Below are 27,214 nucleotides of genomic sequence, written 5' to 3'. Positions count from 1 at the left end.
AGCACCGCCCCATAAGGGGGACCCTGCTTTTCCCCCCCCCCGCACCCCGCTTTGTCCCCCGCGGGTCCCCGACGAGCGCGGCGCTGCCATCCCCATCCCGCTGCCACGTCCCCCGCGGGTCTCCTTCCCTCCCTCCTTCCCCCCGGTGCCCGGAGCGTCGCGGAGCCGCCCCCGCCGTTTGAAGTGCGGGCTGAGGGAGGGGAGGGCAGGGGCGGAGGGAGCGGAGCCGGCGGCAGCGGGGGCGGAGGGACGGGGCGCACCCGCCCCAGCGGCCCCACAGCCGCCCTGCGCCTCTCGGCCGGCGGCAGCTCCCGGCGCCCCGAGCCGGCCGCCGCCTCTCCCCTCCGGCATGTTTTAAACGCGCTCCCCTTCGGGCTTCCCTCCGCGCTGCCGTCGGGTGCCGTGCCGTGCCGTGCCGTGCCGTGCTCCCTGCGCTCGTTCCCCCCTCGGAGCGCCGGCGGGGGCGGTGGGCGCCCGCGGGGGGCCAGGGCAGAGCAAGCCCCGCTCGGCACCATGGCGTCCAGCTATGCCCACGCCATGGACAGGCAGGCCCTGCTGCCCGCCCGCCTCGACGGCCCCGCCGGCCTGGACAATTTACAAGCCAAGAAGAACTTCTCCGTCAGTCACCTGCTGGACCTGGAGGAGGCGGGCGACATGGTGGCCGCCCAGGCGGAGGAGGGCGGCGGCGAGCCCGGCCGGAGCTTGTTGGAGTCGCCCGGGCTGACCAGCGGCAGCGACACCCCGCAGCAGGACAGTAAGTGCGGGGACGTCCTTTCCGTCCTTCCCGTCCCTTGCATCTCTCGCCGGCTCCGAGGGGACTCCGCTGGTGCTTCCAGCCCGGCTTCCCCCGCTCCCCGAGCCGCCCTTCCCCGCCGGGGTCGGGACCCACCGACGTGTGGAGACCCGTGTTTTCCCCCAGCCGCGTCCCGGGAAAGGGGGCAGCGCCCGTCGGGTCCCGTGGCGTGGCTCCTGCACCCCGTGGGGAGCTGTAGAACATCCCGGGGAGCAGAAGCGGGCAGGATCGGGCCCGCGGGCTCGTCTCTTCCTTGCCAGGGTGGGCTGGGAAGGGCGCTTGGCTGGACGGGGCGAGGCGCTGAGCCCCCATCCCTTCATCCATCCTTCCCTCCATCCCACCATCCATCCGCCCGTCCCTCCGGCCCGTCGGAGCGGACACCGGCGCTGTGCTTTGCGGGACACCGGGAGGCTGCTCAGGGATCAGGATGGGATCAGGATGGGATCCGGACCATTGTCCGATGTCCTGCCGGGAGTTTCGGGGCTCGCCATCAGCCCGAGGGTGCGTGCGCGGTTCCGAGCGGAGCCGCAGATTCCCTGCGCTCCCAGCCCCGGTTCTCCCGGATCCAGGCGCGGCGGGCAGCGCAGGACAGGGGGGCAGAGCAGGACAGGACGAGGGGCAGAGCCGTGTTTGAATTGCCCGTCCTGAAGAGCCCGAGCTCGGGAATTCGAATGAGCCAGCAGCCCGGGGGCAGCGGGATGGGCGCCGGCTTGCGCGGCGCTTTCCAAGGGCCGCGTGTTGTTTTCCAAGAGCAGCGCTGTCAGAAAGGCTGAGCGGGGAGTGCAGGGTCAGCAATCCCCCTTTTACCCGCTCTCTGTTAAAATAATTCTGTTCCTGGCCGGGAGTTCCGTGGGGGTCCGGGCTGGTCCCCGCTGCGGACACGGGCGCGCTTCCGAGGGAGCTCCCCGGCAAAAAGCGGGGAAAAGGCAACGAAACGAAACGAGAAGCGAACGAAAATGTCAATTGCAATTTTTGTTCGCTATTCGATTTTTTTGTTGGTTTGGTTTTTTGTTGCGCGTTTGGGTTTTTTTGTTGTTGTTTTTTTGTTCTTGCCCCGGGAGCCGCCTCCGACCCTCTTTTTCCCCGTGGATCCGACGTGGTTTTCTCGGTATTCCGAAGGAAACCGAGCTGGGGAAGGGGGGAAGCCTTTCCCCGAGCAGCCGCTCCTCGCAGGATTGCCCGTGGGATCGCCGAGCCCGGCGCGGCCGGATGCGTTCCCGGCGGGGAGCATCCTCCAGGAGCGCGGCTGCCGGAGCGGCTCCTCTGCCCCCCGACAGCCCGACCCACCGCTCCTGGCACACGGCTGCAAAATATTTCCCTTCCCAGCACCCGAAAAACTGCAATTTCTGCCTCTAAAGGTGTGCGTTTTAGTGGGGAAAAACAGTGATTGCGGCCGCCCGCGATTCAGCTCCTTGTGCCGCTGGAGAATCACCGAGATATCAAATGCAGACAACTTTTTTTTTTTTTTATTTCTGCTCTGTACCCAATTTAGTTTATCGTATTTTATTTGGATTTACTCCTGATTTACTCCGATTTACTCCTGATGCTGCCCCTTGCCGACTTCAAGCTCGGTCAACGTGGAAAAGGGGAAAACTGCATTTCACCAATAATCACCTTGTTCTTAAGAGCATGAAAAGAACCGAAAAAAAGCCCAAACCAGTCCAAGGGCTTATTTTTTAGCCAGCACTGCTAAGCAGGGACCAAACTACAGCTTCAAATAATTTATAAATTCTCTGAACGCTGTAAAAGTTTTAATACCGTTGCGGTAAATTAGAAAGTTTTAGAAGTATTCTAAAGTAAGCAACGACAAAAGAAAAAAGGAGAGAGGAATAAATTCTCCCAGGTTTATGGGGCAGAACTGTCATCTGGGCTTTCTGGCTCTCTCATGGGTGCATTTAGCACATCCCGGGAGGCTCCGTGCCTCAGTTTCCCTACCTGCTGCGTGTGTTCTGTGAAGTGTTGTGCAATCCGTGCAGGAAAAGGACTGTGCTGGGGCTAGGAAGGGCAGCAGAGGTAGGAGCTTTTCTCTGTGAAAAATGAGAGCTGGTTCAGTGGAAAAGCTAACACAGGGGTTAGTTACACTCTCTCCATGTTTTTAAGTGAGAAAAGGTAAAAGCCGTTTGAAGAAATTGTGGATTTCTCGAGAATACTAAAAATGTTCTTCCAGCCTGAAGGAAAATCAGCTGGTCTTCCACTGATTTCTGTCCCAAACTGAAAAACCAAATTCTTGGTGCTGTTTTTGTGAACAAAAATTAAGAGAAGTAGTTTGATGCAGAAATGACAAAAGGTTTTATTTGGACGTTTGAGATTCAAGGGAATATTTCACCGCTGTTTTATTTGAGAGAGGTTCAGGATAAAACGTTTCTCTTATTAAGAAGAAAAAAACATTCCTGAGAGTAGCTGTGACTGTAATATTTACAGGGAGAGCTGTCCCTGGGTTAAGGAGCTGAGTTTTTCAGCAGTGCTGCCGAGCTGTCATTCTTCCCAACTTCAGTTCAGCTCCTGGCTCTGAGCACCTTCCCCTAAAAGCTGATAAACATCAGGGCAAACCTCGCTGCCTCTGCTGCTCTGCTGGGAAGGCTTTGCAATCCCAGTTCCAATTTGTCACAGAATAACCTGTTAAGATAAAACCAACTCTTGCTGTGGTAGCACAAGTTTTGCTAACCCCAGCTAAATCTGGGATGAAAATGCAGGTCCCAGCTCGGCTGAGGGGATCCCCCAAGCTTCCTAAAAAAAGGCAATGAGCTCCTGTTGCTTTTGTGCCCTTTGAGGGTGACAAAAACCTGTCAGTTGCCTGTGGGCTCTGGGGTAATTCTCAATTGTCGTTTGTTTTTTTTCAGATGGACATTTTTTACTCCTGTTTTTTGTTTTTTTTATTTGGTTGGTTTGTTTGAGACTCACTGTTGATGGCTCATAAAATGGTGTAGAGAAAGCACAAACAGCAAAAGAAAAATTGTTACGCTGGGATTTCTTTTGTGAGGAGTGAATAAACCGTGCTTCAGTCCATTACATGCTCAAGTTCTGTGTTTTGGGGTTATTGCTGTCCTTTAATCTCTCTTCAGTACAAAAGTGCTGGCACTCAAGGGGCTGACAGATTATATCAGGCTGATTCACAACTAAAGCTGAGCACAGGCTCTGCCTGAGTCCCCCCATGATTTTTTTTCTGTCCCAGTGAGTGTTGTCACCCCTCAGCACTGCTGCTCCTTGTCAAGGAAATCCCAGAAACTCTGCTGGGAAAAGGTGAGAGAGTTCCTCTGGTCAGGCAGAGCATCGGTGTGGCTTCAGCCCCTCTTCTCTGGCAGCAGGTTGAGGAAGGGCTTTTTCAGCTTTCTCACTGTTTGGTGATGGGGCTTGTCACCCCTGCATTTTGCACAGATCAGAAATGGGTGTTATTTCAAGAAAGGACTGACAGACTCAGGGAGGATGAGGATGGCTGCTCACTGCAGCAGGGTTTGGAGGCAGCGGCTGGCTCAGGGAGACTGGAAGGATGAGCTGGGGCACAGATCTCTTCCTTGCTGCCTGGGCTTAAACCCTCTGCCTGCTGCTCCTGGCTGGCTGAAACAGGATCCTGAGCTGGAGCACTTTGGGTCTGCTCCCACATGGCTGCTCATTTTGCCTTAATTGCCTCTTTTTAATCAGGACAAGTGGGGTTGTTCCAGGAGTAAAAGAGTGTGTCTAAGTACTGAATTGTCTGTGCTCCTGTGCCTCCTCATCCTTCACAAAAAAAAAAAAAAAAAAAAAAAAAAAAAAAAAAAAAAAAAGGAAAAGAGAGGTGGAAAAGCTCTGCCACTGCTTGGAAATGTGGAAAGCAATTCCTTGGGCTGCTGAGTTGCTGAGGATGAGGGCAAGAAGAAGAACCTGGGACAACTGCAGGGTTTTCTCTGCAAACTTTATCTGCTTTATCTTGGAGTATGAAGCATCTCGTTTGTTAGTTATTCCAGAAGCCCTTATTCCCAGAAGATGCTGCATCCTTAGACGGGGGGATGTGCAACCAAGAGATAGAGGAGAGGAAAATGGATTAAAGCTAGGAGTTTTCTTCCTGCCTTGTCCTGCTGATGGACAGAGAGTCTTGGGGCAGCAGCTGGTGCTGGTATCCACAGGTTCCACCGGGGAATCCGGCCGGTGCCTCGATCCCCGCGGACAGCGGCGGATCTTCCTCTAGAAAGAGGAAACATTCTTTTTCCCAGACTTCTGAAAAAAGAAAAGTCTGCAGACTTCCCTTAGGAAAAGTGAGGATCAGATCATGATTGTTTTTAAGGTGCTTGTTGCAAATAATCCTCGTGAAAAACGCGGATCCTCGTCGGAAAAAAATCTTTGCGCGCGCCGGTTTTACCGCGCGTATCCTCGAGGCTTTGGAGAGAGTTCGCTTGGCTAAAGGTTGAATCACAGATAACTAATACCCAACAGTTGTTAGAAGTTTGATTAATTCAGTTTGATTAATTCCTTTCCATTTGTGTTCCTTGGGCATCTCTATCTAATTTTGGCCTCGGGCTGGCAGATGAGTGGTTATTGCAGCGGGTATCGCGGTGTCAGAGATTTTTCTGCCATGTCGGAATCCTGCAGTTTGAAGTGGGCGAAAGTTTTGTGTTATGTAAATTTCTGCAGCTTCTGGACAAAGACAGAAGATGGAAATGTGGCTCTGCCACATATCTGGAGTCTTAAAAGAAAAAGGCACAAAGAAATAAACGAAAGTGGTCAAGGTATTGTTATTAACAAAGAAAAAAGAGCCATGTGAATCTAGAGGCTGGCTCTGTCTGTGAGTGCTTTTCCTTTGACAGGTGAAAAGAAACTTCTATTTGTTTGTGAATTTCACTTTTTTTGATCATAATCAGTTTTGCTTCCTGGTTCTCATGGTCTCATGATTTGCTGATGGTATTTGTGTTTTCAATCCATCCACGCAGAGCTTCCAACTTTTTAATTTGAAAAAGATTTTGCCGAAGGTTTTTACTTTCCCTCCTTCCCCCCTTAACGTAATGAAAACATTTCCATGAAAATTAGATTTTGAAATCTCTCATAAAACTGAAAGGTTTGGTCTAAACTGCTCAGAGGCTTTTAATGAACATCAGCTTTCTGTCATCTGCACCGAGTTTCCACTGCTAGCCGGTCTATTTTCCATCTTTTTGATGATGTCTAAAGCAGTGATTGCATGGGAAAATATTATCTCAGGGTTAATTTGTGCAGGCCTTACTCACACGAGTCATTGCATGTGATTTCAATGGGCCACTTATATGTGTGCCAGCTGATGAGTATTAGTGTTTGAAGACTTGACCAGCAGCCTTGAGTCATGCAAAAAAAGTCTTTTTTAAAAATTTTTTTTTGGCCGGTGGAGCATTTTTGGGCATGGAACGGTTTTGCTGTCTGCAGTCAGGAGCTCGATCCTCTTGCCTCTCTTCTGCAGAAGTGCAGAATGCATCCAAATCTGTGATGTGAGGAAGCCTGAAAGGGAGAGAGCAAGAGCACAGACAGAGCATGAGCAGGAGGGGCTGGGAGAGTTTGTGTCTTGGGCAAGGCAGACACGGAATTACAGGACTGTAATTCCTTCAAGGATGTATTTTTATTTTTCCCCCCGGTAACCGAGTTGACTCCCATGGTTTTTGACATCAGCAGAATGACTTGATGGGATTATAGGTGTTTATTCCTGGTTGTGAGTTGTTTATGATATATTTAATCGTTTTTGAAACCCATATTAAGGAGCCCTGAGGGAGCTGTGTTCCTGCTGGGCCTCTGTTGCATAATGAAGTACATCACGAATATTTACCAAGTGTCACAGTATTCCAGGCTTGGGCCTCTGTTTCTGGGGAGGATGAATCACTGCCCTGCTGGTTCCCCACCCTGCTCGCCTTTCCTAAAGGAGGTTTGGCTTTTGGGGCGGATTATGGAGATTTGAAGTGAGAATCATCACAGGCTGGCTGGAGGAGCTGTTGTCCACGGCTCTGATGTTTGAATTGTCCTCTTGGCTTTATATGCAGGGTGCAGAAAGGCTTCAGCTTCTGCTTGGGTGGTGGAGCAGGTTTTTAGTCTGGTTCCCCCAAGAAAAACCTGTTATTTGGTCTCTGCATGTGGGAAATACCTCCAGAACCCACTGGCTGCTCTGGTGGGAGAGCAGACAGCTCAAAGGAGGGGTGAAAAATCCCATTGGGTTTTATGGCATTCTGGAGGGTATGGAGAAGGGTGGCAGCAGTGCCTGCTCCTGATGGGGGGATGCAGCAGAAATCCAACCTCTTCTACCCACTGGAAATGTCTGCAGAGGCTCTGTGGTGCAGACTGTGTCAGTGGAAACTCACTCGTGTACGTGTGGGTGCCACCAGCCCATCAGTGTTGGGATTTGTCCTTTGTCACCCTGTGTTGGGACAGTTTTCCCATTGTCCAGGGCCAGCCAGCACAGCTCCCAAAGCTCCTCAGGGACTTTTTGGCTATGATTTATGATTGGTTTGATGGAATCCAGAATGGTTTGGGTTGGAAGGACCTTAAAGATCATCCAGTTCCAACCACGGCACCTTCCACTATCCCAGGGTACTCCCAGCCCTGTCCAGTCTGGCCTTGGACACTTCCAGGATCCAGGGGCACCCTGTGCCAGGGCTTCCCCTGCTCACAGGGAAGAATTCTGTGCATTTTATTCCTTAAGTGGAGATAATTGGAAGTTTTTCACGGCCCTGCTCACCTTTGCATTGTAAATGTAGGTTTGCACTGTAAACATCTGGAGTGTTCCTAACCTGTGTTTCCTTTCCTGCACTTTTCCCGCTGGCCCCAGCTGATCTGTGCTGGCACTTTGGGGGCATCACTCCAAGAGAAATTTCTTTCAAGTGAGGGTGTCAGGAGGGTTCTGGTTGAGAAGAGAAGGGAGCAGTGGAAAGCCTGGCATGTGCAGGGATGAGTTTGGGAAGGCCAAGAGGGAGTAGAGGTCTGATGAGCAAGCCAGGAGCATCTATTTCAGCTTACATAGCGTTCTGGGCTCCTCTCTCACCTCCAGAGGCCGAGAAGAGGTTACACCACTGTTTAAAGCACTGTCCCAGACAGTCTGGATTTCATACGTGCCCATATGAAGTGAACATTTGCCTTGGGGTGGCAGCCCAGGACATCCTGGTGCCTCGTGTTCCTGGAAGGGAAGGTTAGATGAGAGGCAAAGGGAGCCAGCTAAGCTCTTAACAAATCACTACATCCTATTGCAGCATCCAGTTCATATTCCACCCAAATTTTCCCCCATTCTGGCTAGAGAAATTTTCCTACAGGAGAAACTCCAGCCAGTCAGCAAGACTGCTGGGCAGGGCAAACGTCCAAAGAGACGCTCAAGATCTGGCTGGGACCCTCTCCACGTCTTGATGAGCTGCTCAGGCAGCAAAACTGCTTTTGCACCGAGAGCTGGAACTCATCAGGAGCCTGGGGACACTGCTTCCTGCTCTGAGCCCACCAGCAGATGAACTTCTCCTGTGGCCTCCTTGACCAAAGCAAAATCCAAGTTACCCGTGGTCCTGCCAGTCTGGGGCAAGAGGGAATTGCCAGCAGCAGCTGCTGCCGAGTGGGCAGGCTTGGGAAAGGAGAATGGGAGCAGCAGGGCACTGGGATCAAAGCAGGATGATGGAGCAAGGCTGGGTGGCTGCAGAAGGCACCATCCCAGCAGCTTCCAGCCCTCTCAGTGTAGGTGCTGGAGCAGGAGCAGTCTGTTTGCTCTGGGGTTTGCTGCTCCTGGCTGCTGAGTGAATGGTGGGAGAGCTGGGCTGAGCTGCAGCCAGTCAAGGCCCTCCAGACCTGCTCAGTGCCTCTGGAAATCATCTTCTTTTTTTGGAAGTGTCACTAATACGATCCACATTTGTTTAAAAAAAAAAAAAAAAAAAAAAAAAAAAAAAAAAAAAAGGGATGCTTGCAGCTTTCAAAGAGCTGTCACTTCTCCCTGTGTCAGCTCAGCCGCGTCGAGGCTCTGCGGGGATGGATTGGACTTAAAAGGGAACAGAGCCTGAGCTGTAACAGTGAAAACAGAGTGTTAATGCTCTGGGCCTGCTGCTGCACAGGGCTGGCCTTGCTGGTGGCTCTGCAGGCAGCTCCTGTCCCCACCGTGCCTGGGCTGGTTTCCCAAAAAGTGTTACAGCTCTCCCCACCTTGCGCTGCAGTGCCGGCAGCGCTCCGTGCTGATCATCATCCAGCAGCCTCACCTTTACCCCTGCTGGAGGGCACAGAGCAGAGCTTGGTGAACCCAGCAGAGCTGGGGTGGATGGTTCCCGTGCTGGCAGTGCTGGAGAAAGCTGGAGAGCAGGCTGTGTCCCAGGGAAGGCTGGCTGTGGGCACGGGCTGGTAGCGCTGCCTGTCCAGTGCTGAGTGCTTGAGCTTCTCCGAGCAAACGTGTTGGTGATCTCACACTGTGGGAGAGCAAAAAAAGCTCTGAAGACCAGCCTAGAGCCAAGCTCTGCATCCTGCTGCCTTTGCTGGGACTGATGGGACTCTGTCTGTGTCTCTCCATGGAGCTGAGGTGTGGGGCAAGCACAGTGTGGGTTTGATGCACACACACACACACGAGGCAGCCCCTTGAGGAAGGTGTTTGCTCCGTGTGTTCCCCAGGCACTGAGGGCCTCTCCTCTTGGGAGAAGTGCTGGGCAGGTTTTAGGGTCGGGTGTGTGCTGATGCTGGGAGCAGCCTGCCCAGAAGAGGCTTGCACCCAAAATCTCAGTTGGAACAGAAGGGCTTTTCTTCCTCCAAACATCAGAGCAGATGGCCCAGCCTGTCTTTTGTTGCTCAAACACGCCTTTGTGTGTTGGCCACAGGGTCTTCAGGTCTGTTTTTCTCTATACTCACTGCCATAACTTGACCAGGATCACCTTGCCATGCCTCACTTTTCTTACCAGTATAACTGGGTACAATTCTGGGCCCTAATTAGGGGCTTTGGAATTTTCTGGCTATATGTGTTATGTTAGAATTTGGTTTAAACAACAGTTTGGGAAGATTCTCCTCCTTCTGCACCATCCCTGAACAGCAAACTGCTTGTTTCATCTGCTTGTCTTTGTGGAGTTAGCATTGGGAATGTCCCCTTCCATGCTCTGGAACAACCTCAGCAAGGTTTGTTCCTGCAGGGAACTCACCTGATGCTGTGTGAACCCACCCGTGGGCTGGAGCAGTTTTCAGGGAGAGATTTTTGCCCGTGGATGTGAATCTCCTGAGCATCCTGAGGTGCCTGAGCTCTGCACAAGCCCAAAGGATGCAAGGAGCAGCACGTGCTGATCAGCTGGAAGGATCCTGGAGTGTTTGGTGGCAGGCAGTGAAATTCCCAGTTGGGATGGTTGGGATGGTCACACTCTTTTTCTTGGCTGTAGCCTGCTCTTGAATGTTTGGCCAAAAAAGATTGTTACTTACAGTTTGTTTCATTTGGAAAACTTCTGATACGTGTCATGGAAACTAGGAGGACTGCTCAGGAATAAGTGCTTGCAGCACTGTGCTTGTTTGTGATTTGTTTTTCATTGTTTCTCCTCAATTTTTTTTTTTTAAATCAACTAATCAGTAAAAAGAAACAATCACCTGTGATTTAGGAGAGGGATCTCTCACTGTAAATAATGAATTAGTGTCAGGAGACCAGGCAGACAGAATGGTTGATGAATATCCTGCAGGCTGAAAGTTGTTTATCAAGGCTGCTTGAAGACTTATGACTAACAAGCTCATTTACAGAGCTTGGAGTCTGTTCATGAGCCGTTCTCCAGCTGGGAGGATGTGGGAATCATCAGAAAATGTATTCACAAGTTACTCGATCATTTAAAAAAACGATCAAACAAACAAAGACTGGTTTTTGGAAGGGAACTGCGAATTCCTCTTTCCCCCCCACTGGGTTTTCTGAGGCGTTCCCGTTAGGAATATGCAGGGCCTGGAGAAGAATGCAGAACCCCAGGTTGCTCACTGATGCCCTATTTTGGTGCTGACCCTGCTGCTCAGTGCCCTGCCACCAGCCAAGCCCTGCAGCTGCTGCCCCACGGGATGGACCCGTCTGGTCTCCACCAAATTCCCAGTGGAGGGGTTTGGCTTGCTGGGGGAAGAGGCTGCCCGTGCTCCTCTGGTGAGATGACAGAGGTTTCCCCACATCACAGAGCAGAGTTTCTGTGTGGTGCCCTGGCCAGGAGGGCAGCACGGGATCTGCTGGTGGCAAGTGCCAGGGGGGATGAACAGGGAGCAGAGGGGCTCTGTTGGAGCGCTGTGCATCCATGGCTTTGGCAAATCTGCTTGTCTGGCCTTGGACCAGCTCTCCTGCTCAATGCAAAACGCCACATCTTTATGAGAGGCAGATGTTTTTCACCCCCAGCACGTCCTACAGCTTTGCCTTGTTTGTGGGGCATCCTCTCCCTGTGCTGCTCGGCCGTGGGCTCTGCTTGGGCAAGCTGTGTGTCAAGGAAGTGCAAACTGAGTCAAAAACAGTCCAGAGAAGAGGTAAAGAAAGCTCCACTCCAGTTTAGAAGGAGCTAAGAGGTGCTCAGGCTCAAGTATAAACCGATTTCCAAGCCTACTGCCCTTGCAGATATAAGTGAGGCAGCAGGGAAATCCTCCCAGGTCTAGAGAGGATAAGGAAACCTTGGAAGGAAATCTTGTTGAGACTTCAGTCACAGATCTGATGGGGACAAACGTGTCAAGGATGAGCACAGAGCTCATCCTACCTCAGGAAGGGAATCCTCCCAAGTTTCAATGGCTGCGTGACTTTAGTGGGAACTTGTTTAATCCTGAGTTTTATCTGTTCTGGCTGCCTCTGAATTTCCCTCCCGTTCCAGGCAAGTTGCTGTGCTGTGTTCAGCTGGGATGCCTGAGGGGCAAGAGGCACCCATCGAGCTGAGGGAAAATGTGTGGATGGGGAAGGGTCACAGGCATTGGATGCGATGATGGAGAAGAAGAACCGGGATGTGATTAGCAGGAAAACCACCCCAGAAAGCTGCCCTTCGTCAGCGTGGGCAGAGCCATCTCTTCTGCCTTTATGTATTTTTGTGTTCCTCTGACCAGAGAGAGCCAATGTCTGGAGGAGGTTACAGCCACCAAGTGGAGGGGCTGCCTTGTTCTGGGAGGATTGAAGAGCTCTGTGTTGAGCTGGGGGCTGAATCCTGGTTTTCTTGCTTTTTTGATGCCTGTTCTCCCTGCCTCTCGTGCTGCACCCATGGTGCTGCTCTCCAGGAATCCTCAGAAGGATTTTGCTTTCTGCTCTGCTTCCCTGATCTCCCCTCTGAGTGGGAGCACTTCAGATTGCAGTGGCAAAGGCTCTTCCAGACACTTGTGATGATGAATTGGAGCCCACATTTCTGTGACTTTCTAGGTAGAAGTCTTTCCCCCCCCGCCTTTAACCCATCATAGAAAGGTGGAATGGGAGCCAGTGGCTGGGAGCAAACGCCAGCCATGCATTCAGAGGAGGTAGGAAATGCATTTTTTAGCTGTGAGATGCTGTGTAATCACTAGAAATAACTCCAAAGGAGAGCGCTGGCTGCTGCATCCATGAATGTCTGGAAGGCCTTTTGGAAGAGCAGCTTTTGTCAGCCAGTGAATTATTGTTCTCACTGGTGGGGTAACTGGGTGAAATGCTGTGGCTGAGTCTCACACAGAAACTGAAGAGCTCGGCTCTGGCCAGGGGAGGGAGGATGTGCTGCACAATCCCATGTCAGGGATGTTCCTGCCAGGAGATCAGAGCACAGGAGCAGATGGAGAGCACAGATCCACTTGGTACGAGTCTCTTTACAGGTTTGTACCAAAACACAGCGAGAAACACAACAGGAAAGCAATGTCCTCATCTCTGATCATAACTTTCATGAGCCAACTGCTCTTTTTATGGGACAATCTCCTCTCTAAAATCCCACTATTAGGAATAACAGAGATAGGAAAGCCTCTGCAGGGCAAAGTAAAGGGGAAACATCAGCCATGGGAATAGCCCAACTTCCTCTTGTATTTCAGGACTTTTTTGGAGTTTATTGCAGCTCTGAAGGCAGCAGGCTGTTGTGTGTGATTTCTGCTATTTCTGGCCAGGCTGAGGCTCTGAGTGAGCAGTGTCTCCTGTAACTGCAACCCTGCCAGCTTCGGGTAAAATGAGGAAAACAGGGAGAGCTGCAAATATAATCAGTGGTGGGAAGAGGGATAAACGTGCTCAGCATCCTCGTGGGACAGAGCATCTCTGAAGTGCTGGGTTGAGCTCCCTGGGGAGGTCAGAGGTGGCACCAAGGGAATGGAGCACAAGGATTTGCAGGGTTGGGATGGACACAGTGATCACCCATCCCCTGCATCAGCACTCTGCTGATGCCAGCAGGGAGAGAGCTACTAAACAGGAATGTCCAAAGAGCTGGAGAAGGGCAACTCTTCCAGGAAGGTTCATGAAACAAAGCCCTCGTGCTGGTTCTCTGCTCCACCACTGAGCATATCCAAATATCCAAAAATCTCCCAAAAAATGTCCTAAAATCAGTCACTGGACACAAAAAATCTGCACTGAAGCACTCAAAATCTGCCAAAATTTCAAGGATTTCTGGGAAAAACATCAGGAAAAACCCAGAAAAAAAATCAGCCTAAAAAAACAGAAAAATCCCTAAAAATTCGCACTAAAAAACGCAAAAAAAAATCCCCTAAAAATGGCCAAAAAAAGTCGTAAAATGTGCACTAAAAAAACCCCAAAGTAGCCCCAAAATCCAGTGAGATTCCAGGGATTTCTGAGGAAAAAAGTGGAAAACAGGTGAGAAAAACATCCGGGGGAAATCCGACTTAAAATGACCAAAAAACCCCCAAAAATCGTGCTAAAAACGGCCATAAAAGTCCTGAAATCTGCATTAAAACACCCAAACTACCAAAATTCCGAGGATTTCTGGGAAAAATACTGGGAAATGGGCAATTGGGTGTGGCAACGGGAGCCTTTCTCTACCTATGCTCAATTTTTGTGGTTGTGGATGTGCTGCTGGCCAAGGAGTATGGGAATCATGGAGGTTTCCAAATGTGCTCTGTTCCTAGAAGGGACATTGAGTAAAAAATGTGCCGAGAAATGGTTTGGCAGGAGGTTTGGTTTGGAGGAATTATGCTTTCCTTCAGGGTGATTAATAACGGGGAAAAGATCGAAATAATCAAAGTGCTGTGCTGGGCTGAGCCACGTTCAAAACTCAGTCGGGGTGTGAAAAGTCAGGTGGTCTCTGAATTTGTCCCAGATCTTCCAGGCAGGATTCAGGTTCTGAATCAATCCCTAAGAGCAGGAAACCTGGCCCAGGCAGAGCCATGCTGCATCTCTGGGTGCTTGGTGTGCCCTTGGCACAGCTGAGACAGGGACTGGGAGAATCCTGTGTGTGCTGCAGAGCCCATCCCTGCAGACCACCATCCCCTCTGCCCAGGCCCTGCTGGAAACATGGTTATTCTCCTTGATGAGCAGGAGGTACCACAAGGCAGGAATGGGAATAGGAGCGTCCTGAACTCTCTGTCACGTGGATGCATTTTGCTGCAGGACGTGCACTGGCTGTTAATTCTGTTCTGGGGCATTTTCTTTGTAAAAAGAAAAATTTCTTTAGGGGAAAATGCCCACCCTGACCTGAGCCAGTCCTGTTGTTTGTTTGGAGAGAGTTGAGGTGATGCTGAGCCCACTGGAGTCAGGGATGTTGCCATTAGCTGGCAGCAGAAGCTGCTGGGGAAGCAGCACTGGTCTTTCCTCTCACGGTCACAAGAGCCAAAGAGAAGGGAACCTTCCTACCTAAAAATATAAAAAAGCAATTCAAGTGAATTGCTTCTGCATCAAGAAATGCAGATCCTGTTCAAATGCAGCAGGCAGAGAACTTCTGCCAGTTCTGGCTGGATAAGGGAAGCCTTCTCCAAATTAAAGCAATTACGGAAAAAAGTAGTAAAAGGGTAAATAGTTGTTTTAGTGTTTCATTTAAGAGCAGCATCCAAGTTGCAGGAGAAGAAAAAAAACCAGATTTTATAAACCTCAAAACCGGGTTATCTCTCAGTTTGAAATCTCTTTTGCGTGGTAGAACTTTTCAAAGCCCCGAAGAGGTCAGCTCTGAACAGGCTTTCAAAACAGAGCTGGAAGCCATCGGTTGGTGCCGTGGCCCGTGCCCTGTGTGCTGGGGCAAGGAAGGGATGCTGCCGATGTGGGGAGGTGCAGAGGGGCTTTTCTGTTATTCTGGTGCCATCTACTGGTCCAAGCCCGCAGGAAGGTGTGTGGAAGGGGGAATGGAACAGGGATGGGCGGGGTGGGGTGGCCAGCATCCCCCAGGAGCGGGGGCTGCATTCCCTCCCTACAGGTACCATTGGTGCTGCGCTCCCCACCATCTCCATCTCTGCTTTCTCCACGATTAATACATAAAAAACACCAAAATCTGGAGCTTGGTTTTGCCAGGAAGGTGAGGGGGGTTATGTGAAGGTGGCAGTGGGTGGCAATGCTGCTCCTGTCGCTGTGCACCTCCAGGGATGCCCATGGAGAAACCTGGGCTGAGCTCTGCTGGGGTTTTCTTTTGTTTTGTTAAAGCAGCAGCGTGAGACTCTGGGTTCTTGTGTCTTGTAAAAGTGTGGGCTCACCCAGCTGCTTGGTCTTTGCATTAATAATCCTCTTTCCTTTTACCGAGCCACCAGGTAATTCAAAAAATGAACAGGAGCTGAATTATTTTTGAAAAAATTCTGTTCAAATGGTCAAAACGTGGTTGAAATCGGCCAATTCCTCAAAAACTGCCAGGAGATCAGAGACAAAAAGCTAAGCCAGTTGAAACCAGCTGGGAAAGCTGAGCTGCCCTTTTGGAAGGCACCTCGAGGGATTTGGGATTTGGGATTTGAGGGCACAGTCTCCTCTCTGAACGCCCAGCTCCAGTGGGAGGCTGCTGGGAGCTCTGCCCCGTGGCTTCTCCTCCATCCCTGCCTCTCTCCTGCTTGCCACACATTCCAGGCTGGCTCTGCTGTCCTGGTGGCCAGGCCAGCCCCGTGTGGCACATCCCTGAGGAGAGGATTCCCTCTCTGTTGTGGCTGCTTCAAAGGGCTGAGGCTCGTCCTCAACTCGCTTCACTCAAGCTGGGCTTTGAGCAAGGCTCAGGCAGCACAGGGAGCAAGGAGGACGGGAAGCCAGGAGAGAGGAGCAGATCTTTGATGGGGTTTTCCAACAGCTTTTCCTTCTTTTTTTTTTTTTAAATTTTTTTTTTATTTTGCAGTTTAAAGGCAAGACCCACAGCAGGAGACCTGATGGCTCAGGAGCAGCATCTCTGCTCTAGGGAACAGGAGGCATTTCCCTTCCTTTGGTCACTATCAGTAGCAACTTTTAAAGTGTTTGGGTTTCAAGCCTTTGACATTTATTTCCTCTATTTCCTCTGATGGTTTGAGAGAAGTCAAAGCCCTTTCTGTGTGAAAACTGGAAGTGTGGGGAGTAGGTGAAAGTGAGAAAAGCTGGTCCTCAGTAAGCAGGGCTGCCCAGTGGGACACCCCAAAGCTGTCTGGGCAGTTGCAGGGGTTTGGTGTCGTTTTGGGGCAGCCAGGCCTGTTTGAGCCAGTGCTGGTGGGGCTGTGGGACAATGATTAGGGTGGCCATGGGCACCCTTCTCCCTGGGAGTGCAGCAGCCAGGCTCCCAAGGCAGGCAGTGAGGGTGGGATGCCTGATTTTGGCCATAGGCTGGCAGGTAACCAGGAAAGGGTATAACCCATGCCCGGGACTGAGAGTTTTGGTATTTTATCCTCAGAGTTTGGTATTTTATTATTTATTTCTGTGCCCAGGTGGTAGATTCCATAAAACTGCCAGAGCAACTGAGAAACAACAGAAGAGGTTGTGGGAGAAATCTGTAGGTTGTGTCACAGCCTGGGCTCAGCAAGGACTCGAAGTGAGCTGTGCATAAATGATAATCTTTGGGAGTACTTTAGCTCCCCTGAGCTGAGTCCTGTTAGCCAGAACGAAATGCAAAATTTGTTTTAGTAACTCATCCATCCTTCATCGGGGATGAGTTTTCCAGCTTAAAAGGAGATTTTCATCTCCAGCTCGTGTAATTCTTCTAATGCTGGGACCTGATTTGGTTGAAATACGACTTTGTGTGGAGACTCGGGGTTTTCTTCCTGTTGGTTTTGATTCAGGAAAGTGTCTCTGTTCATCAGGGGGCACTTGAACTCTCTGCTGAGAGGAGCAGCAGTGTCTGAGCTGGGCGTGGTCGCTGCATCCGCTGTGAGTTGGGCAGGAATGAGCCCATGACAGAGGGTTGATGCACTCCTTCCCGTCAGACATTGGGAAATAAAACAGAATTCCGGGACACTCAGTTAATGGTGTTGGCTTGGTCTCCCTGCCAATCGCTGGCTAAGGAGAGTCAATTTTAAAGGCTTTTTTTTTTTCCCCCTAGAGGATTCCAAGCTCTGCCCTCCAGGCTCTGCCCTATAGAAATTGCCATCTGACTTGTGGACTGGGAAATGGCTGAAATTTCCCTGTGCGTTGCCTCAAGGTCCAGGCATTTCAGCCTTTAGTTGTGTACCTGACTGTGAGTGGCCAAAGCACCAAAGGGCTCTGCAGGTGGGTTTAGCTGGCACACTTTTAAAACAAAACAACTTGACTAAGGACAGGCTATTGCTACCAGGCTGCCAGCTTTTGCCTGGTTCTCTAAACAGAGTGCCCAGAGCCTTTATGGGAGGATTGTCACTCCTGCCTGAATGTGCCATGCCAGCAGAGCAAGACCAAAGCCTAGTCTGAGCGTTACTGTGACTCCTTGAAGGATTGTGGCTTTTAATTATCTGTTTTATTTTTATTTTAGGCTTTGGATTCTGGAGTCGTGTTAAAACCTGGGCTGAAAAAAAGCACAACTCTGTCAGTGCGTGTCTGGCAAGAGGATGAGCCTCAGCCAGCTTTAAGGTTAAAAAAGAGCAGAGAATGCAGTGAGAAAAGGCACAGCCAGTCTGGAGCCTGTGTGGATGCTGATCTCCAGCGGGGGCAGTAGCACAGCTCTCAGAGGATGCAGCTTAGGATGTGTGAATATTTAGGTTGGTCCTGCTTTGGCTGCTCCTGCTGTGTGTGAGCAGCTCTGAGTGGCACAGCCATGGCAAGGCTCTCCCCTCTCCCCTGCCCAGTGAGCACTCACAGACACTTTTAATTTCCATTTTAATTTCAATTGCTGGCCTTGCAGGAGCAAGGGTTAACTGGTGCAGTCTGGGTTTTACAAGTGCTGGAGCGTGCCATGGGCTGCAGCTGCAAAAAGGCTCGTTTTCCCCTTTCTTCTCTGTTGGTGCTGCACAAGTGCTGTGCATGGTTAAATCTCCTTCCAGGGCAAGGTGAACAAAGGGTTATCTGCCCAATAAAGCCGTGTCTCTGTAGGTCTGGGGAAGGAAGCAGAAAAGCTCTTGCCAAGCAGAGGGACAGGAACGTTTTACAGCTCACCCAGCAGGCTCCAGGTTTGTGGCAGGAAAACGCGGCTCAGGCTGACCTCTCTGGAGCCCCTTTGAGAGCAGGGGTGGAGGTTGTTTCTTTGTTTCTGGGCTGTGAGAGCCCGTGTCCCTTTTTGCAGGTTAACTCAAGGTAGCCCTGGTGCAGCCAGTGGTGGCCGTTCCCTTCCCCAGGCGTGCGCTCCCGCCCGGACACGGCGTTCATCCCGAGCAAACACCAGCGAGCATTCCCAGCTCCGAGCTTTCCTTTTCCACAGCCAGAGTGGGAAAAGGTTTGAGGGCCTGAGGAGTTTGGTGGCAGAGCTCACTCCTCCTCCTGAAGAGGTGGGAATAATGCAGGGACCCTGCCTTGTGTCCTGGCTTGTGGGTGAGTTGTGCAGGATCAGGAGGTGATGGAGCTCCCAATCCTCCACGCTGTTGAGCTCGGTCTATCCCAGTTCCATCCAGCCTGGAGGAATGGGATGCTTCCCTCATTTTCCTTCTTAACCTAATGAGCTTGGGCTGTCTTTGCAGCCTGCTTGGAGCTTAGCGAGGCCCTTGCAGAAACCTCGCCGTGTCCCTGTGGCTGAAGTGGGTGGTGAATTCAGAGCTGGGCACAGGGATATCACCAGTCCCAAAGCAGGCAGCAGCCTCCCGAGACAAGGGCCAGGAAGTGCTGAATTCCCAATCCCCCGGCTGAAGCAGCAGCTCGTGCCGAGCATTGTAGCCGGGCGTGTTTTATGGGGCATCATCTGCTGTCATCAGAGCCCGTGGCGAATTCCGTTCTCTCTGCAGCTGACACTAAATGGGTCTTTTGAAGGTTGTAATTTCTCGTTTAACCGGTGCCAGTTGCGAATGCTTTGTGTTGAGGAATAACCCCTTAGTGCCAAATAAAACACAGTGGAAGTCTGTGGCGTGTTTTTCAGCGTATTGTTAGTTACAGCCCTCCTGACAGAGCACATTCTATGCTGAAGATAAATGCTTGGGAGCCTCTTGCCAATTCATGTCCAAAAGGGCTTTTCTTGGATGTCCTCCTCTCTGTGGAAAATGCTTTTCTGTTTTTCCAGCAAACATTTAATGAGCTGTGCTTAAAAGAAAAAGAGAGCCTATTTCAGGACCAGCCTGTGGTGCTTTAGTTCTCTCCCAGCTGCTTTGGGGTTCTCTGGGTGCTCTGATCTTTGTTACACCACCCTGCATGGCAGCAGTCTCTCTCTCTGTCTCTCTGTAGCGATTTGCCTGTTCCAGGACCTGCATGGGGGATGTTTCAGTCCACCCAGCACTGCTCTGGAGTGTCCCTCCTGCCTGGAATGGAAGGACATTTGCAGCTGACCTGGACCAGAAAATCCAGCCTCTGTCCAGGTTGCAGGTACATCCAGGTTGGCACATCAGGATGCATTTGGGTTCCCTTGCAGGAATTGAATTCTGTGACCTCAGGGGAGCCTGGAGAGTTGGTGTGATGGGCTGGGCTCTGGGGCCAGTTGGAGGACGTGCCCACAGGCACCTGGGCTAGTGGTGGCCCGTGGCCAGGAGCCTCTGGTTGCAGCTCAGCATGTCCAGCACCTGGCTGGGCCCTGGTGTTTAGCTGGCCATCCCTGGTCCCCTGTTCTGGGACATGTGGGGAGAGCTTCATGAGCAAGAGGGAGAGGGAGGAGGCCACCTCTGACAGGGAACCACCTGCACACTTGCTGGCATGACCACGGAGGCTGAGATTTCCAAAGTGAAGTTGAAGGCTCTTGAGGTTTCTGTGAGCAGCCAGGAGCAGCTGAGGTTTTTTTTCCTAGGGGTGAGGTGGTTTCAGAAGTGCCCTTGAGGGAAGCTGCTGGTGAAGCAGAGAGGAAGCCCATCCCAGGGATGCTTCTGTCGAAATGTGCCTCAATCCCAGGGTCAGTAGGTCAGTGAGGCTGAGGGAAGGTCTGCACTGCAGCAGAGGGGTGATGTGAGCCTCTGTGCCCTGCTAGCACTGGGAAATGGGGCTGCAGGACTCACAAACACTGAAATGAATCAGCTGCTCCGTGTACCTTTGTACCACACACTGAAAGTGGTTTTATTGCTTGCTGCTATTTTGCTTTCTGTGCTGTGAAGGTCAACGTTGTGAATGTAATGCCAGTTCATCCCACTTGTGATTTATTTGGAGGTGATTTGCTTTTTGTCTGCACCCCTGTAAGCACTGCTGGATGTGTTAGGAGCAAAGAGACACTCGACAGTCCACCTCTGCTCCAGGGCCATGTGGAATTTCCATGTGCTTTTTGACCTACACTAGTCCTGGCACATGTTCCTCTAGCTTGCTTTGAGGACCTGTGAGGATGGAGAAATGTGTGTAAATCACACTAATCACCCCTACGCTCCTGAATCTGCTGGAAGGTAATTTTGCTTTGGTGTGGATGGGTTTAAATCTGCTCTTCCATATGGTGTTGAATGTAGCCCTTAGGCTAGGCTCTCTCTAAATATTCCCAAACATTGTTTTTCCAGTAAAAACATCACCTAACTCCCAAATGTTTTGCTGAGTAGTGTTTTTATTATTTGGAGAACATTTTTTCCTACATTTCCATTGCAATTCATATTCACATATCAGTGTTTCTTGGCTTTAAAATACTTCATGCTCGGTTTACTTTATTTTTACTGTAATTGTTAGCAAAAAAAAAAAAAATTAATGAAATAATAAATTATTTTGCCAGAGGATTGATAAAGAAAATCATAAGGCATTTTCCTGCGTGTGTGGAGAGATCTGTTTAAAAACTTCTCATTAAACATAATGGCATTTCTGGACATGAGTAACACTAGGAAGTTTGAAAAAATGCCCGTGCTAACAGGCTGGGGGACAGGAATTTGCTGTATTTGACAGGCTGGATATGAGAAGGATGCAACACTGCAAATTCGGCAGCACAGCCTTGCCAATGTGTCTAGACAGCCCATCTCTACGGGGGAGAGAAAAGCTTATTTCTTGGAGCTGCTCCAATGAGACCAGACCATTTCTGGTCTCCTTTATCCATGGAGACTTTTCCATCCAGGCTTGGGGTTTGTGCTGAGCTGGCTCAGCTCTGGCTGCCTGGTGGCTGATGATCCATGTGAGCTGATTTGGGTGAGCCATCCAACCTGTGGCTGGGCTGCCAGTGGGTGTGGTTCATTAGCTAGAGCCCTTTAAAAGGCTTAAAGTGGGTTAAATTCTGCTGGAACAGCAGCAGCTGTCTGCTAATCCTGCACCAGACCCAAAGCAGTGTTTTGTTGTATCCCACGTTTCTGCACAGGTCCCCTAAATTCCTCCAGATTAGAGTCTCTGACATATCAGGCAGATTAAGCACAGGAATAAACAGATATCCTATAACATATTCATCACCTGGAGGCAAAAATTATTACCCCATATTAAGGATTGTCGTTTCCAGCATATCCCTTGTGTGCCTCAATTCACAGGAACTCTCATGATCATTATTTCACCTCCTTTGCTGGGAGTTGTGCTTTTCAAACTGCAGTGAACTCTGGAAAGACAGGGCTTTCCATTCTTCAGCTTTTTGATTTCAGATTTCTGGATGATTGTTCGGCTCTGGCAAGGAACCATTCAAAATACATTCCAAAATATTCATCATTCCAGCAGGCTAAGAAACATAAGATGTAGCAATTTATTAGCTAATGTGAAATGCATTTGCCGTCCAGAAGAGGCAAAGGATGGAGGTGGGTCTGAGCGTGGTTTCCCTTTGCATCCTGCAGAACTGGGGTGTGGAGCATCCTGGAGCCCATGGCCTGGCCCATCTGCCTGCCTGTTTTTCTGGGTGTCCCTGTGTCCAACAAAAGTCCCCCAGACACCAGCAGCAGCCTCCTTGTCCCTTCTCCTTAGAAGAGCAGGTTTTCACTGCGGGCTTGGGAAGGAGAAAGTTGTTTTGAAATGCTCTGATCCCTTTGCCCCCTGCAGCAGCTGTCAAGGTCCTTTATCCCCCACCCCAGGAGTGTTCTCCTGGTTGGGATGCTCAGCCCTTGCAAAAGGCTGGATGCTGAGAGCCAGGCTCCTGTTATGTTATTTCTGGACCTTGGACACCGTCATTTCTCCAGTTGTGATCAAGAGGGACCCATAAAATCCATTAGTGGTAAAAAAATGGATTTCTGAGTGAAACTTTGCAGCAGCTCCAGTCCAGTTTGCTCAGGAAGGGGTGCTGGTGGTTCCAATTTCCTCGAAGCACATTTGTTCTTGGATGCTAATGAAAGGGGAGCACAGCCTTTGGAGAGCTCGTTGCCGTGTTCTCGCCGCCGTTTGCGCCTCCCTTTGGTCCTGGCATGGCCATTCCGTGCCCTGCAGTTTGCAGTCCTGGATATTCCAGGAATACACAGATGAAATTTCCATTGGGAGCCGTGTTCTGCCCACCAGAGGAGCCAGCTGGCGTGTGCATCCCTCTGGTCATCGTCAGTCTGTTTGTGCAGGTCCCACGTACCAAAAAAAACCCCAATCCCAAGTGAATTTCCAGATCCAGTCGGGATGGCTGTTGGATAATGGCACTTCCCAGCAGCACGGTGGGGACCTGGATGAGCAGAGACATTCATGGAGCCACTCATCTTGAGTCAGTCTTTCCCTGTGAGAGAAGCTTGCTAGGGAATGTTTGCAGACAGTGTTTGGAAATGAGCCAGCTGAAATGCCAAGTGGTTCATCTGCAGTGGATATATGGGCTGGAAAAAAAATCCCCCCCAAAGCAGCTCTCTTCTGTCTTGACAAAAACCCTTTCTTTTTTCTTCCTCCACCCCACTTTTTATTTTTTAACTAGTCAGCTTGTTGCAAAAATATCTGATTTTCCATACATGAAAGCTTTTCTAGCTGAAGTTCACGAGGATTTTTTGCCACTTTTTCTAAATGCAAGAATAATTTTACTAAAAGCAGTGTCCAGGTGGGTATGCAGTGCCAGATGATTCATGGCAAACTATAGGTCTGGGGGGGTCACCTCTGCACATAAAGAGAAGGGGGAAGCAGGAAAATCCACCAGGGGAGCAGGTGGAAATAATTCCATGTGCCTTTTGCATAACGTGTAAGCCCATGGAGCTCAGTCCAGGGGGATGTGGGTATGGAGCATAGATTATGGAACACAGAACTGTCCTGATTGCAGCAGTGCTTGTTGCCACTGTCTTTGAGGCAGCTTGTGGGGTATATCCAGGTGGATGTGGATATTCCCCACACTTCAGTCTGCTCCTGCACGGTCAAGTTAGGAGCAGGGTGGCTCTGCAGGAGCTGGTGTGCTGGTTTGGAGTGCACCATGTCTGCATGAAAGGAGGCAGAGTCTCACAGCTTGGCTTTTCAGGGCTGTGGAGAAGGGAAGGGGAAGGGTGCTGGACAGGAGAGGAGAAATTCTTATTACGGTTTGGTTTTTTTTTTTTCTGGAATGAACTGGGGCAGGGAGGGGATCGAGAGCGTAGAGAGGCGTCTTTGGAGTGAGAAGATGCCGATGGAGCAGGGTGGGGATTGGGGAGTTTGATCTGTGCTGAATCAATGCCATCCCTAAGCTCAGGAATCAGGACACATGGCACGGGAAGGGGAGCTGGTGGGAAGAGGTGTTGGAAGTCAAACCCCTGACCTTGCCCTGAGTTCACACGTGTTCCTCCACGCCAAGCACTGATCCAGATGTGGAAGCAGCAGTGATGGGGGGGATGTGGAGGCTGAGTGGCTCTCAGGAAGGTCTGGAGGTCGCACTGGCCCCGTGGCAGCTCAGGGCTGTGCTGGGACATTGGGGCTGGGACACTTTGGGGTGTGTTGGTGGCACTTTCGGGGTGTGTTGGTGGCACTTTTGGGGTTTGGCTGGCGCAGCTCTGCGAGTGCATTCCTGCTCCTCTGCCATGGGTCAGTGTCTCTGCAGTGTGGGGCTGATCTAAAGAGGGACATGAGGGAGCTCAGCCCCCTTGGATCCCATCCCTTCCCAATCCTGGTAAATCCCCACTGCTGGATCTCTGCCACAGCCTGGTGGTTTGGGCTCTGTCAGTTACAAAGTGCAGTCTCACAGAACATGATTTGCCGCTGGCAGGCTTTTAAATGGATGTGTTTGCTTTTGATTATGTGTGTTGGGTTTTTCTTTTTGTTGGTTTTTTTTTGAATTTTTTTTATTTTATTTTAAATTAATTTTCCAAGGATCAATGCGGTAATGCATATAAAAATTACAATATGTAAAACAAAGTATAAAAGCATACAAGGAATTCCAAACACATAACATACTGTGCCTTGGAGCTTATGAGATCCATACAGTGCTTATTGTATTATGGGAACACTCTGACCCCAAGACCTGTCGGAAAGGCTTGTTAGGAGAGCAGGGCTAAGCCATGTGCCTTATGAGCTGTAGGATGCCCAGAAGGAAAACCCTAGTGAATAAAAAAAGCAGAGCTCAGCCTGGTCTGTGGGATGTAGGGGGACTTTCCATGGCTTTGTACCAATTTCTGGAGGAGGATGTAAACTTCTGCCCCCGCAAATGTTGTTCTCCCCATAATTAACACTTAATGTTGAGTCTTTCCAGGGAGACTCTCTGGATTTCCATGGGATCGTGATTACTGGGGTTTTTTTTTTTCCACCAAATGTAATTTCTTCTGTCAGCTCCAGCAAGTGGGAACATTGACATGGTTAGGGAGGGCTGACATCTCAGCTGCTGTAACTGCCCATGTGCTCTGCAGGTTGCCACCAGATGAGAGGCAGAGCACCAGAGCTGAAACCACCCTGAAAAGGAGTTCTGGCTTCTATCTCCCGTAGGATAGGGCTCTTGGCTTCTCGTGCTGCCCTGTCTGTGGGTCAGGAGCAGGGCAGGTTGGGATTTTAATGGGACCTGATCCCTGCAGACCCATGAAAGGACAGAGCAGAGCACAGGAAAAGCCTCTGCACTCACGTCCCCAGTGCCTGGAGAGTTTGGCTGAAGACATGTTTGCATGCTGGAAACTATTTTCAAGAGCTTGGAGGCATCTGTAGACTCTCCACCTGGAAGGTGACAACCCCAAAAACCTCATTGCAGATGGCAAGAGTCACTGTGCTGTGCCTGGAATCTCACCTGGGAATGTCTCCTTCGGCCGTGGTGCAGCTGGGAGGGCAGTGAGGGGTTCATCCTTCACCTTGGTGAGGCTGTGGCTGTACAGGACCTCAGCAGGTCCTGGCAGGCAGAGCCAAGGGCAGCAGGAGAGCCAGGGCAGGGCTCTCCCTGCTATGCACGCAGTTCACAGCTCTGTAATGATCTGTAATTGTTGGTGTGCAGGCAGCTAAAAATCACCCTGATAGGTTCCACATTGCAGACACTTGGGAGAGGAGCTGCTGTAGCCCCACGGGTAATGCTGAAAATATGCACGTTTTTCTGTTTGGTATTAAAACTCAGGTTTGAATACCTGTTCAAATTCAGGTTTGGTATGACAAATTCCGTGTCTCCTGTCTGAAGCTTCGTGCTCATGCACAGAGCAACTTATTATTTATGTGCAAAACTTGAACCTGACTGTGAGCTAATCACAAGAGATGGCTCTTGAAGGAAACGGAGTGTCTGTTTCTTTGTTAAGTTGTTTTTTTTTTCTCTGCATTCCCGGTGCTCTTAACCAGTCTTAAGACTGGAACTTTGGATCCTTGGATTTTCTGTGTAATTGGAATAATTTAAACATTAAGATAGTGCAGGAATAAACCAAATAAACAGCAGAGGTTAGGAAAAAAGCTCGGCTGGTGTTGTGTAAAGAGAGGAAAATGATAGTTCAAGAATCTCTGTAGTCTGACCTGTAGTCACAAATAAAAGCCTGCTGTTATCACTGCTGTACAGCTGGGCTCTGTATCACTGCTGCACTGAAGTGACTTAGTAGGCATCTCCTACCTTAACATATTCCCTTTCCTTTTAAGTGTTACCTTCATTCCATACTGCCTACACTGCTGCTGTGGGGTAGTCACACCTTCTCCAGGTAGCATTTATGTGCCCTGAAGTTAAATCTCTTTTCCATTCAAAAAATACTTTCCTTGTGCACAGAAATACACACGAGCTGGAGTTTGTTCTCTCCTGGGAGGTTTTGAAGATATTTCAGGCAGCTCAGGGCAGGAAATCTTATCCATTTGTGTCCCCCTGCCCCTCTTCTGTCCCTGCTCACATCTGGAAGGACACTGGACGCTGCTGCTGGACATGGAGCTCCCGGTGGAAAACCCTGTGAGCTTTTGTCTCAAATCAGCAGGGCAGGGCTTTGTCACCCGTGTGGATTTTGTATGTTCCCATTCCTCTGCTTGGAGCCTTGTTTTTGCTTTGATTAAACATTTTGGGTCTGGGTGCTGGAGTTTTCATGATTCCAGTTGACAAAGCTGCCCTGCACCCAAAGTGTTGCAATGTTTTGGAGGGATGTAATGAATCGAAGGCAAAGCAGAGCGTGAGTAAATCTGGGCTGGGAGCGTGTGATGGGCTGGGAGCTGGAGGGCTGATGCTGGGGGAACACCCAGAAATATTTCTATTCAAGCTTCATGAAATTTAAGTTTAAATCCAATAAAAAAAACCCTGTTCCTTTCCCTTCTGTTCTCCCATTTCTTTCTTCACCAATCGGAAGAAAACCTTTTCTGGCTTGCAGTATTTTTTGTATCTGAAGAGTTTTGAGTTGTTGCCTTTTTAATTTATAGTTTACTATTTTTTTCCACTGTGAGATCATTTGTCTTGCTTGTTCTTAAATCTGTGCTCAAACGTTAGCTTCTTATTTTGAAGGCTGTGATTAGAGTGCAATTCCTTATTTTCTTCCTGGAATCCTTTCTCAGTTTACAGTTTCTATAACTGATGTGACAAATCTTCCCTGCCTTACCGAACATTATAGTGTGGTTAAGTGTCTCTGTCCCTCCCTTAATTAAATTCAATTGTTTCCTTTCGATTCGGATCCAATTAATGAACTATAATAACTGGTTCTGGACTTAATAGAGCTAGTCAAAACTTTTCCAAACTGCCCACACAGTGTAAATCCCATCTGGAAATTAGCTTTTGTTCTGACCTGGAATGAGTGCAAGTATGCACAAGCATGCCTGCAAACTGGAAATCTAAAATATGTTGCGGTTGTAAATATTGATGGAAAAAAATACCAATCTTGAAACTCCTGCATAGGCATTTCGTTCTCAAGTCTGATTTGGTTTTTTTTAAGGCATTTTATTTTCAATGTGGCATCCCAAGAGGAGCTGCCTGGTGGTGCCCCAGTGATAGTTAT

The 27,214-nt window shown here is 50.0% G+C and overlaps 1 protein-coding gene across 3 annotated transcripts in view; it reads left to right on the top strand.

Moving 5' to 3' along the window:
- The first annotated feature begins 276 nt into the window (after positions 1-276).
- Positions 277-27,214, top strand: part of PRRX1 (paired related homeobox 1) — a 37,644-nt gene continuing 10,706 nt past the window's right edge. The window contains exon 1 of one of the 3 annotated variants that reach the window (XM_088170283.1): positions 277-754. In XM_088170283.1, the coding sequence (XP_088026409.1) occupies positions 514-754 (241 nt within the window). In that variant the 5' untranslated portion in view covers positions 277-513. Of the gene's footprint in view, positions 755-5,237; positions 5,494-19,215; positions 19,450-27,214 lie in introns of those variants that run through there. The other 2 variants (XM_088170284.1, XM_088170285.1) reach the window with 2 other exon arrangements.

This window comes from Sturnus vulgaris, chromosome 9, assembly GCF_052056855.1.
Source record: "Sturnus vulgaris isolate bStuVul1 chromosome 9, bStuVul1.hap1, whole genome shotgun sequence".
In the NCBI taxonomy this organism is placed as follows: domain Eukaryota; kingdom Metazoa; phylum Chordata; class Aves; order Passeriformes; family Sturnidae; genus Sturnus; species Sturnus vulgaris.
The sequence above is the reverse complement of the archived record's forward strand: the minus strand, read 5'-3'. Positions and strand labels throughout refer to the sequence as shown.